Source organism: Elaeis guineensis, chromosome 10, assembly GCF_000442705.2.
Source record: "Elaeis guineensis isolate ETL-2024a chromosome 10, EG11, whole genome shotgun sequence".
In the NCBI taxonomy this organism is placed as follows: domain Eukaryota; kingdom Viridiplantae; phylum Streptophyta; class Magnoliopsida; order Arecales; family Arecaceae; genus Elaeis; species Elaeis guineensis.
Window position 1 is genome coordinate 4,522,268 of NC_026002.2, and position 13,841 is coordinate 4,536,108.

At 39.3% G+C, this 13,841-nt stretch overlaps 1 protein-coding gene across 1 annotated transcript in view; it reads left to right on the forward strand.

Moving 5' to 3' along the window:
• LOC105053134 (probable cyclic nucleotide-gated ion channel 20, chloroplastic) overlaps positions 1–13,841 on the forward strand; it is a 49,745-nt gene that overhangs the window by 5,329 nt on the left and 30,575 nt on the right. Inside the window, exon 4 of the mRNA XM_010934182.3 lies at positions 866–1,054. Coding sequence (XP_010932484.1) covers positions 866–1,054 — 189 coding nt within the window. The remainder of the gene's footprint in view (positions 1–865; positions 1,055–13,841) is intronic.

Below are 13,841 nucleotides of genomic sequence, written 5' to 3' on the forward strand. Positions count from 1 at the left end.
ATAGTAAACTTATGTATTTGTCAATACAAGTTAAATAACATGCTGGACCTTATGAATTGTAGCTCGTTTGTGTATATTATGTTTCTTTGCTCAATTATCATTTTTTTAAAAATCTTTTGACCAAAAAAAAAAAAAATAATCATTCCATTTTTTTATTGTTTTAAATTTTTATTATTTAAAATAAAAAATTATCAATAATTTTTATATGTTTATCTTACATAATATCTAAGGTAAAAAAAAGGCTTTCTAGTGCACGACTTCCACCATTACGGGGTTTGGGGAGGGTCAGATGTACACAGCCTCGGAGAGGCTGTTTTTATGTATTCAACCTGGGGCACCAAAGTTATAGTGCAGCAATCTTACAATTGCTTTGAGACCCGCATCACATTATATAGAAGTATTATAATTAATTTTAATTATTTGAATTTTTTAAATGTCTGTGGGCTGAGGTTGATGCACTATTTGATCAGTGACCAAATGACTCAACTCCTCGATCGGGTCAATGTTGGGTTTAGATCTGCTAACTATGCTTGTGGCATATTTGTGATTTGTCAAGTTAAATTTTCAATGCTGTAGCTTTATGCGGATTTAATATCATAATCATTATTTTGTGGAAAACAATTGGCTTTCAATAGGTGATTTTTCATAAAATGTTAAACGCACGCGCGCACGCGTGATTATAATTATTTTTGTCGATGTGCTTGCACCTTGTGAAGTAATATAATTGCTTTAAATTCAATTATCCAATAAGTTTGTGGTCATGCTGTCTACAGGCTTGTCTATATAATCACATTAACAAAGTGTTGCATGCATTTGTCATATACTTTCTTTGAAGTACATTTTTGTTGTTTGTCATTGTATGCAGCTTCGTAACATTCTTTATGGGGAAGCTGATGGATGGGCAAAGAAAGCAATTTCATGTCTAAGTTCATATTTTCCAATCATGAATCCACACACAAAGGTTGTTCAACAGTGGAACAAGTTCTTTGTTATCTCCTGCTTGATTGCAATATTTGTCGATCCATTGTTTTTCTTCGTTCTCTCTGTACAGGAGGTATGCTTTGTCCTTTATGCCACCTTAATACAATGATGCTATTTCCTACTAAATACTTTTCAACATATTAACTATACTGGCAGTTGTTTTGCTGCTCTTGTGATGAGTGGTTTTTCTGTTCTCCTGAGTATATTGTCCTTCACTTATAAAAATTGTTCTTTTGCTGGATACTTGTATAATACAATTAAACTTCCATCATCTTTGTTTGGAAATGAACTGTAAAAGCATTCACAATCTCACTCCATATAGTGAACAATAAAAGAATTCACAGTTTTGCACCCTGTGCCTGATGTTAACACTAGCCTGTCATGGTGCGTATTGCCCCATGTTGGCCTGATGAATTGTCACCTAAAGCCTTGCCAACTGTCTTGGTTGGTTGATATAAAATTGAAACATGTATATAAATTAGATTTTTCTAGAAGTTAACATTTCCCTCAAATTTTCACAACATAATGCTCATGTGCTTTTTGTCCCTTCAAAAATCAAAAGTTCAAGTTTGATCTTATTAAAAAAAAAAAATGCTTCCATAAGGCTTGAATTATTACTTAGAGTGAGATTGACTAAATGAAATCAGGACAGAACCCCAAAATGATGTTTTTAACCTTGTATGTTAGTTTCAGCTGGAAGATCTGTCTAAACTGGCCAAAATTGGACTCCAATCTGTTGGATTTAATTGAAAATATCAACATTGGCATTGCATCAGATCAATTTCAGCAGAGATTTCAGACTTCAATTATCTTGGGCAAGCTTTTAGTCATTTGACCAACTTGCATGCTGGTAAAGTGAAATTTGTTGTGTAAGTTTCAAAATGTATGTGTCAGACCACATGTTGAGTCTAATGGATGTGAGAGAAAATGATGGGTCATCGAGGAAGGGCCAAATTCATGATTATTGGACATTTGGACAATTGTTGCCATTAGTGGATTGACAGATACGGTAATACTTGCTTCTCAATTTTCATCTTTCAAAATTCTAGTGTCTTATTAAGAGTTATTATTGCCATCTAGTTTGTTATATATGGTTTTTCGGATCACATTGAAATGCCAAGGTTGTGATTATGACCACTGAACCTATGGTGGTCAAGTGTTTTTGCCATTTGAATATAAAAGGAAAGTTATCTTCGTTCAATATCATAGGAGAGAAGGTTTTCATCGCCGCTTCCCTATCTTCTCAGGGCCCATGTATAAGACTAGGACTTGTATCCTAATGTGCCAAGCACGCCATTGCCCTACATATTGAAGGATCGGTTGGCGCACCGAATCGGATCAGAGGCAGTGGAATTTCAAAAATTTTCACCGACCCGGCACGCCATGCATAGATTTAAATAAGATAAATAAAGCATATATTAAACATAAAATCAGCATGCAATAAAGGTAAGAAGTGATCTCTTCACCATGCATGGGTAGAAAAACACCGTAATCCGATGATCAGTGAATCCGAGGTTCGCTGTCGAGCCGCGTACGTGTCCGGCCTCTACAGGTATCCACTCGGGCCTGGTCTGGGATGTTTTCTCCTTTTTCAATCCGTCTACTTTCAGATGGATTTGCAAGCTCTTTGGTTTGCCTTCGATCTGATCTCCAGCAGCGCTCTGATCAGCCTTTGATCGCAGTCTTTTCGTCTCTTCATGTAGAATTGATGGCCTTCAACTCTTCGAACCCACTAGATGACTTGTCCAACATCCTTGGACGTGGAAGAGGTTTAGAGGTCAGAGAGAGGAAGGGAGATGGTGTGAAGAATTGGAGAGGAGGCATGGTGAATGTTCAGATTAGAACTAGTTTCAAACCGAGCAACAATGCAGTCTTTAAATAGAACTTAATCAAATCAAATTCAAAACAGCCGCCCAACCACCTTATCCTCCCCATTTTGGTCGACCAAAATCAGATCCTATCTGATTGTTATCGCCCTTAAAAACAAATTCTCAAATTCGAATTCAAACAATTTGAATTCGAACTTGAATTCGAATCTGAATTCGAATTCAAAAGAAACTATCTCATTTTTATCCATTTCTCTCTCCCTCCCTTATCTGATTTGGGCGACACACATATGGATCCAATCCATGTGGGTGTGCCCTTCTTCTTGATCGAATAACATTAGGTGGCGCCGACATTTGACACCCCCATAAACCTAATCTAATTTGGTCAAATTCGAACCCGGGTGAACCAACATATGCAACCCAATTTGAGCTTGCATCAAATTGATTAAATTCTATTTAATAGGACCTAAATCAAGTAGGAGAAAATGAGTTTAACCATGTGCTAAGATGGTTTTCTTAAACCCAAAGCTAAGACTCAACTGATCCTAACCCAATTAGACTACGCTTAGCCCAATTGTGCAATTCTAGACCAATACTCTTGTTTGTGTGACCCCATAGGTCCAATTCTATTTGGTAGTGAGATATGTTGTGATCTCTATCAGCAACATCATCAAAACTCTTTTCGATGGATCAGAACTCTTTCCAATTCATCTAATTAGAATTATCAATCATCAAAATAATTCTAATTGGTTCCATAATCCACCAGTGATACCTAGCAGTATATATTGGCAACCCAGCAGAACTGAAAGATGAACCTCAAGGTGCAGTTATCATATGATTTAGTTCTTCTATCGTGAGTTCCGACAGGATCAAGGTCAACTCGTCAAACCTCATCACTGTCCTATGATAGAATCAATCAATTCGAATCCGATGTGAAATTCAATAGAAATTTTTTTCTATCTTTCATATTGCCATGGCCATGGGCTTTTGAACTCAATCTTATGATCTACATAGGACTCCTCTTCTATCGAGATCAATAGATCCCATCTTGGTGCAATCCAATTCCTACAATAAATATATTGCAGTTAACATACATCTCAAGGCTTCGTATGATTAGGAGATCGAGTTATGGTATAGTCAAACTACAGCACCCTCAAGGTAAATGATCGATACCAAAGTATGCTGAACCGGTACCGTCGGTCGTTTCGATCGGCCGGCGGTACGGTTCGATATGGTTTCATACTGTACCTAACCGACGATCCGAACCAGAAAAAAAGAGAGAAATAGAGAGAGAAAGAGGAAGAAAAAAAAAAAGGGAGGGGAAGGAGCCAGCGGGGTCGCCGGACGGCCTCCGACTGGCGTCGTGGCCGTCGGAGGGCGCAGTTCATGTGCACGGCGCCGCAGGCGTGAAACAGAGGCATCGCCCTGTTTCGCAATTTTTTTTAAAAAATATGGTTTTAAGTGAAGTCAGCAAACGATTTGTCGGCTTCACGATTTTTATTTTTATTTTTTTAAATTTTTAAGTCGGCAATCCTGTTGCCGACTTCATAAGTTTAAAACAAAAAAAAAAGCAAAAATCAAAACAGATGTCGGTTTCGAAAAAGAAGAAGGGGGCGGAGCCACGGAGGGGGCTCCGCCCGCTCGACTGCCCTCAGGCCGTCGGCGTCGACTCGCCGGCCATCGGGAGCCTCGTGACGGAAGCACTATCCGTCCGGTAGGTTCCCCGCCCTCCCTCCGAGTGCTTTATTTCTCTTTTTTACTCTCTTGAAAGCCCTATCGAGCGATATGGGGCTCGGAAGCCCTTCGACGGCTGCAATCGGCCACCGTCGGCCTCCGACGGCTCCCACCTTCCTCCCTTTCCTTTCCTCTCTCTCTTTCTTACTTTTCGTTCTTTTTTCTTCGGTACCGCCGGTGTACCGATTTTACCGGCCGAATCGTGCCAGTTCTCCGTCGGTCCGGTACGAGATGGGGTGTACCGGCCGGTTCGGCACGGTATGGCAAACCTTGGTCGATACACCTTAGATCAAAAGATTAAACACACAACCGCAGCTATGAATTTGTCATTGACGAGAAGATATATTTTTTTGTTACTGTTCGTAAATGGTCACACTTAGTACTCTTATTCTTAACAAGCATCTATACTTTCACTTTGGCATTTTCATACCGTAGATTCAAGACTCATCTATCGAAAGAAGCGATCATACACCAATCTTCCGGATCGATTATCATGGAGATGATGATCCTACAATCGGAAGCAATTTATGAGTTAACTAAGATTAGCACGTGTCTCAAATTTTCAATTCTTGAGAATGTGTCATTATATCCATTAACTCAATGGATGATTCACAGACACTATAAACACAATGTGAATAGAAATAACCCTATTTTATAAATATCAAAGTCAATTTATAAATTATGCCCTAAGAGTGTTTTACAAGTGTCAGTCAATTTGGCTTTTAGGACAAACATCTAACAAACTCTCACTTGCACTAAAGCCAATTGGATACAAATCTAAGTCCCATATTCTCAAAGTGGGCTTCAATCTTTTGCTGGCTCAATTGCTTCGTCAGTGGATCAGCCACGTTGTCTGCGGTGTCAACTCTCTTCACCTCGACGTATTTTTTCTCGAGGTAATCGCGGATGAGGTGGAATCACCACTCGATGTGCTTAGATTTCTGGTGATATCTTGGCTCTTTAGTTAGGGCTATGGCGCTGTTGTTGTCGCAGTAGAGTGGGACGGCATCTGATGGCATTACACCTAACTCTGCAACAAACTTCTTAAACCAGAACGCCTCTTTCGCAGCTTTCGAAGCGGCGATGTATTCTGCTTTCATGATGGAGTTTGCAATCAGTCTGCTTGGAACTCTTCCAATTGATTGCGCCACCATTGTACAAGAGGATGCTTTCTGATGTCGACTTTCGATCATCAATATCAGACATGAAGTCTGAATCTGTATACCCTGCACTTTGAGTTCTCCATTTCTAAAGATCCAAAACATATCTTGAGTCCTTCTCAAGTACTTAAGGATATATTTCATAGAAGTCCAGTGCTCTTCATTTGGATTCGATTGATATCTGCTTGTGACACTCACAGCATGGGCGATATCAGGTCGTGTATAAAGCATGACGTACATAAGGCTCCCTATGGCCGAAGCACAAGGGATCTTGCTCATGCGTTTAATCTCTTCCGATGTGTTGGGGCACATCTTTCTAGAGACATGAATACCATGTCTGAAGGGTATCAGATCCCTCTTGAAATTTTTCATGCTGAACATCTTCAGCACCTCCTCAATGTACATCTTCTGTGATAATCCTAGCATCTTCCTAGATCTATCTCTATAGACCTTGATCCCCAAAATAAAGGATGTCTCTCCTAGGTTTTTCATGGAAAACTCTTTAGACAATCAAACTGTGATCGAGATTAACATGGGAATATCATTTTCAATTAAGAGGATGTCATCCACGTACAGTACGAGGAACATGACAGCGCTCTGACTAATCTTTTTGAAGATACAGCTTCTCGTTCTTGATGAAATCAAACGATTTAATTACATCGTTGAAATGAGTATTCCAACTCTGAGATGTTTGTTTGAGTCCATAAATGGATCTTTGCAGTTTGCTAATTTGTGATCACTATCACTAGAAGTGAAACCAAACGGCTGTTCTATATAGATATCTTCCTCAAGATATCTATTGAAGAATGTCATTTTCACATCCATTTGTCATATTTCATAATCGAAATATGCTGTAACGGCAAGTAGTGTGCAGATGGACTTAACCATGGCTACAGGCGAGAAGGTTTCATGATAGTCAACGTTTTCGCGCTGACTATACTCTTTCATCATGAGCCTAGTTTTGAAGGTCTCTACTTTTTCATCTACCCCTATTTTTCTTTTGAAGATCCATTTACATCCAATAGGTACAATGCCTTCAGCTGGATCTACCAAGGTCCAGATTTGATTTGAGTGCATCGAGTCAATTTCTAACTTTATTACCTCTAATCACTTTTTGGAGTCGATATCTGATATCGCCTCGTTATAGATCTTGGGATCATCTCCTTATACCTCATTTTTTTTCAGGAATATTTTCTCTACATCCTCTGAAATAATACCGAAGTAAACGGAAAATCCTACTAGACTTACAAGGTGGAGGAAGTGTGTGGATCGGCTCAGACTGAATTGGTTCTTCAAATTCCATGGCTCATTGTTCTTCAGAGACTTTCTCCTCGAGTCTAATTTGTCTTCTCATGCCTCCATCTTGAATAAACTATTTTTCAAGAAAGACTGCATGTCGACTCACAATCACATTATGGTCATCTGAAAGATAAAAATAATATCCCAATGACTCTTTAGGATATCCAATAAAATGAGCTCTAAGAGATTTAGTTTCTAGCTTGTCCGTCTATTGTCGTTTGATATGGGCCGAACAATCTCAATCTTGAAATGACTCAGACTCGATTTCTTACCATGACATATCTCAGATGGTGTGGTAGGAATGATTTTAGATGGAACTCTATTCAGTATATAAATGACAGTCAAAAGACAATGTCTCCAAAAAAAAAAAGGAAGATCTGTGAAACTCATTAAGGAACGGACCATATTTAATAAGGTCCGATTTCTCTATACTGAAATCTCGTTAAGTTGAGGCGTTCTAGCGGAGTCCACTGTGAGACTATGCCATACTTCTTGAGATAATCCAGAAACTCCCCACTAAGGTATTCACCTCCTTAATTTAATCAAAGAGTCTTAAGAGGCTTTTCGGTTTGTTTTTTCACTTCATGTTTGAATTTTTTGAATTTTTGAAAGGCTTCAGACTTGTGACGCATAAGGTACATATGCCCATACCATAAAAAATCATCGGTAATTATAATGAAGTAGAAAAAATCTCTTCTGGCTGGTACATCAAACGGAACCGCCTTCTTCTTCTTCTTGCTCTCCATTTTCTGTTTCTTCGCGAACTTTTTCTTCTTACCAGTAGATTTTTTTTTAGAAGAAGTCTACTCCACAGTAAGTATAGAGCCCCTTTAACTCTTCAAGGTTTTCTCGGTAGTGACCAGCATATTTATCAACTCATAAATGGTGCACTGGATCTTATTCAGATGGAAGTTTACAATAAACTGCCCATATGAACCAGTCAAGGACTGCAGAATCAGATCAACCTGCAAGTTCTTATCCATGGATATCTCGAGCTTCTCAAGCTCCTCGAGATCCTTGATCATTGTCAAACAATGATCGTGGATCGATTGTCCATCACGCATCTTCGTTTTGAAGAGTCGTTTGGACACTTCGTAGCGAGTTGCGCGACTTTGTTTACCGTACAACTCTTGCAGGTGAACCAGCATCTGCCTGGCAGTCCTCATGTCCTCGTGTTGGCGCTGCAATTTGTTAGATATTGATGCCAACACGTAGCAATTGACCTTATTGTCGTCATCCAACTACTTCTTATGAGACGCTCTCTGATCAGCGATTGGATGGGCTGGTAGAAGGAGAAGGTCCTGGTCAAGGACATAGGCCAATTTCTCGAAACTCAAAGTAATTTTCAAATTTCGGAGGTAATCTTGAAAATTAGGTCTGATCAACCTATTGATTTCTAGGATTTTGACTAGGGGATTAGAAGTAGACATTGTTCCTGCAGAGAATCAAAGTTTCTAATTAGATTTTATAATTTATTTAACCAATTTGTTTTAGAGATTTTATTTTAAAAACAAATTAGATCTCCCATTATTTTACTCGGATCCACACACTTTCCGGGTAGAGATACGAAAACCTCCACGATCAAAGGTTTCTAGTGGGTGCTGCAGTTTCATCGATTGACTCACCACCTCACCTAACAGTTATTGATGATGGGCCACTTGATAAGTGGACAACTCTTGTCCAATGTTTCTCCAAACATGATGCAGCCATCTCTGGTCTCTAATTTGTGAAGCCTCACCGTATTCAGAATATTGGCCCACTCTTTAGTTAAGTCAGACTCATTGTTTGCGTGAAATTGAGCCGTCATTGGGATTCTCACCGTGTCCAGAATATTGAGCCCAACCCTATCTCGATCCCGCAGCATCTCATGCCTAATAGCATGGTTGCGTCTTTCCGGTGCAACTGAATCACTGTATCCAGTTGAGAATAATCAACCCCGGAAAGGACTCGCACAACTACAACGATGGAAGACCGCTAGATTTAATATTTTATTAAGAAGATTTGATTAAGATTTCTTCCTTAATTAGTCATAACGGTAATGACTAATCTAGTGGCATGGGCTAGCTCGAGTTCAACAAGGTAACCTAATACAAAAAAATTAATCTCTCAAAATGGCCAGATAAATTAAGATGTGTGCGGGTCCCCCTGTTGCTTTCCTTAGACGCCAACGAATTGGCCAGATCAGACAACAGAATCAATTAATGAACCACCATCTATGTCCTTACCTTAGACATCAAATTGGTTGATTAGAATTGATCAAGTTAGCCTATTGATCCGGACTCGAACCACTGAGTCGAATTAGATCTTGAGTTGATCGATAACATATGGCTGTTAATCGATTTGACCAAACTTACAACTACTTGGGTTGGTCATGAGCACATTTGATCCCTTTCTAACCAACATTTGATTCGGTTTGATCAACCGCTCAAACTAGATCTAACTGAGCTACCTACACCCTGAACCCATGTATTATAAAATGGACTTAAATCTTGAAATTCATAATTTTTAGATCTGTTTAATTTTATTTTTTAATTCTCAATTAAGTCCATGGGTCTTATGTCTAAACAATTTAGATCACATTGCATTGTATCACATACAATTTTCTGTTTACAAACCTGAGTTGACTCACCCTGGACTTGAGTCGGCTCAGTACAGTGAGTCGGCTCAATCATAGGGCTAAGCCGACTAACCTGTAACATACAGTAATCTGCTAGCTTCAGCCTGATAACTTAGTCGGCTCAGTTGCAAATTGAGCTGACCCACCAGGGCATTGAGTCGACTCAACAAGGACTGAGTCGACTCAGTAGGCTTGCCAGCAACAGGTTCAGGGTTTCATAAAATTTCAAATTTTGATTCTATAGTTTTGGATCTGGAGTTTTATAGAAACTAAATTTTAGATCTAAATTCTACAAACCAAATATATATTACATATATAATTTTTGATCCCAAAGCATATCAAAATGCATATCAAATATGCAAATTAAGAACAAAATCTAAACATGTATCAAATAGAAATTTTTTTTCACTGTTCTTCTTCATGGGATGCAATCATATGGCACCCTTACACGTTATAAGAGAACCCATCGATTGAGCAAGAGAGGGATTAATCCCTGCTTCCTCTTATGACCGGACGATTTGGTGATAAACCCATTTCGAGTACTTGACTTCTCAGATAATAAACTATATCTATGGATATATCACATATATCAAAAAGATTTAGTCTAAAGTATGCAGAATTTTAATCTAAAATAATTTTAGATCTAACCAAACATGCTAAATTCAGATCTAATTTAAATATTTTTAGATCTGATCACTCTTCAGATCACATCTGAATTAGATATGATCCGAATTAGATCTATGATCCGAACAATCCGGCTCTGATACCAGTTGAAGGACGGTTGGCACATCGGATCGGATCGGATCAAAGAGTGGAATTTTAAAAATTTTCACTGACCCGGCACACCATGCATAGATCTAATTCAAATAAATAAAGCATATATTAAACATAAAATCATCATGCAATAAAGGTAAGAGGTGATCTCATCCCCGTGCGTGGGTAGAACACCGCAATCCGATGATCAGTGAATTCGAGGTTCGCTGTTGAGCCACGCACGTGTTCGACCTCTATAGGTATCCACTCGGATCTGAGCTGGGATGCTTTCTCCTTCTTTAATCCGTCTACTCCCAGACGGATTTGCAAGCTCTTTGGTTTGCCTTCGATATGATCTTCGACAGCACTCCAATCAGCCTTCGATCGTAGCCTTTTCGTCTCTTCACGTAGAACTGATAGCCTTCGACTCTTCGAACCCATCAGGTGGCTTGTCCAACACCCTTGGACGTGGAAGAGGCTTAGCGGTCAGAAGGAGGAAGGGAGATGGCATGAAGAATTGGAGAGGAGGCGTGGTGAATGTTCAGATTAGAACTAGTTTCAAATCGAGCAAAAATACAGCCTTTAAAAAGAACTTAATCAAATCAAATTCAAAACAGCCGCCCAACCACCTTATCCTCATTTTGGTCGACCAAAACCAGATCCTATCTAGTTGTTATCACCCTCGAAAACAAATTCTCAAATTCGAATTCAAACAATTTGAATTCGAACTTGAATTCGAATATGAATTCGAATTCAAAAGAAACCATCTCGGTCTTATCCATTTCTCTCTCCCTCCCTTATCTGATTTGGGCGACACACGCACATGGATACAATTCATATGGGTGTGCCCCTCTTCTTGGTCGAATAATATTAGGTGGCACCAACATTTGACACCCCCATAAACCTAATCTAATTAGGTCAATTTCGACCCCGAGTGAACCAACATAGGAACCCAATTTGAGCTTCCATCAAATTGATTAAATCCTATCTAATAGGACCTAAATCAAGTAGGAGAAAATGGGTTTAACCATGTGCTAGCATGGTTTATTTAAATCCAAAGCTAGGACTCAACTGATCCTAATCCAATCAAACACACTTAGCTCAATTGTGACCAATACACTTGTTTGTGTGATCTCATAGGTCCAATTCTATCTGATAGTGAGATATATTGTAATCTCTATCAGCAACATCATCGAAACTCTTTTCGATGGATCAAAACTCTTTCTAATTCACTCAATTAGAATTATCGATTATCAAAATAATTCTAATTGATCCCACAATCCATCAGTGATATCTAGCAGTATGTAGTGACAATCGAGCAGAATTGAAAGATGAACCTCAAGGTGCAATTATCGTATGATTTGATTCTTCTTTCGTGAGTCCCGATAGGATCGAGGCCAAGATGAACTCGTCAAATCTCATCACTGTCATATGATAGAATCAATCGATTTGAGTCCGATATGAAATCTAGTAGAAACTCTTTTTTGTTTTTCATATTGCTATGGCCATGGGTTTTTGGACTCAATCTTATGATCTATATAGGACTACTCCTCTACCGAGGTCGATAGATCTCATCTTGGTGCAACTCAATTTCTACAAAGAAGATACTGCAGCCAACATACATTTCAAGACTCCGTATGGCTAGGAGATCGAGTTATGATGTAGTCAAATTACAACACCCTCAAGGTGAATGGCCGATGCACCTCAGATCAAAAAATTAAATACACAACCGCAGTTATGAACATGTCACTGATGAGAAGGTAGATTTTTTTGTGACTGTTCATAAATGGTCACCCTCAGTACTGTTATTCTTAACAAGCACCTGTATTTTCACTTCGGTGTTTTCATACCATAGATTTAAGACTCATCTATCCGAAGAAAGCTATCATATACTAATTTTCTGGATCGATCACCATCTCTATGATGATCCTACGATCGGGAGCAGTTTATAAGTTAACTAAGATTAGCACATGTCTCAAATTTTCAACTCTTAAGAATATGTGTCATTATTCCCATTAACTCAATGGACGATTCATAGACACTATAAACACAATGTGAATGGAAATAACTCAATTTTATTAATATCAAAGTCAATTTACAAATTGTGCCCTAAGAGTGTTTTACAAGTGTCAGCCAATCTGGCTCTTAAGGCAAACATCTAACACATATAGCATATGAAGGGAATAACCTTGGATATGTGGAATTAGGGTTTGTCGAACCATCCTGAATCGGATGGTTCAGGATGTTTTGAGCCATACCGACGGCAAACTAGGATGGTTCAAATAGGTAAATCAAAACACTGGATGAGGGAGAGGGAACGAGAGGGAAAGAGAGGAAGGAAGAGAGAGAGGAGGGGAGGCGAAGATGAGATAATGCTGTCGGAGGTTGGCGGTGGCCTCCACAGATCAGTGTCATCCAATAGGATGTTTAAACAAGAGAGAGAGGGGAGACGATACCAGAAGGACGTGCAGTCAGCGGAGAGGCTGCTAGAGGGCGTCGGATGGCTGCTACGGCCATCGAATGACGGAAAATATGCGGGCGGAGCAGTGACCGTGGAACGGGGGCGACCTCCCTTGTTCTCTCATTGCATTTTTTTTTAAACGTCGATGAATAGTTAATTTCAGTATTTTAGAAATTTTTTTAAAAAGTTAAAAATAGTGAAGTTGGCTGGCAACGGGTTTGCCGACTTCATCGTAATTGAAATTTTTTTTTAAAAATCCGATGAAATAGGGGTGATCGCACTTGTTTCGTGCCTGTAGCACCGTAGGCATCAATTGCACTGTCCGACGGCTACGGCAGCCAGCTGGAGGCCCTCCAGTGGCTTCCTCTCCTCCTTTTCTTTTTTCTCCCTCTTTATATCTCTTTCTTTCTCTCTGTTTTCTCCTCGATTCCCTTCTCCTTTGTGTCAGTTTATGCCGGTCTGGTACGGACACTTACCAGCTTGTATCATTGGCCTGCTGGCACTAGTGTTGGTTCCGATTCCACCTTCCTTGTGTGGAATAAATTGGTGTAATAGCCTTTGATTTGCTGGATGTCAATTTGGTGCTTGGTTGTGTCCGGCAGGATTGAAGTCTTCCAAGTGCTCTGAAAGACTTAAAGCCTCGAACCAATATGAAATTATTAGGGAAGGTTAGCTATCTATGTTTGCCTAATGTTGGAGTGGTTTTAGCTCGTGCTCTGAAAGGCCGAAGCCTCAAACTAATATGAAATTATTAGGGAAGGTTAGCTATTTATGTTTGCCTAATGTTGGAGTGGTCTTAGCTCCTTCAATTGGCTTAGGCGATGCTTGAAAATGTGACTTGACAATTTTGCCCTTGTCAAGTTTGGTAAATGGGTTACATGGAAGCTCAGGCAATTTTGAAATGGAACCAAAGTTCATTATGAGGGGAAGAAGAATGGACCGTCAGGCACTTTGTACATTATTGTATCCTTCAGTTGGCTTGCATTATAAAAGTTGACAATTTTTCGCTT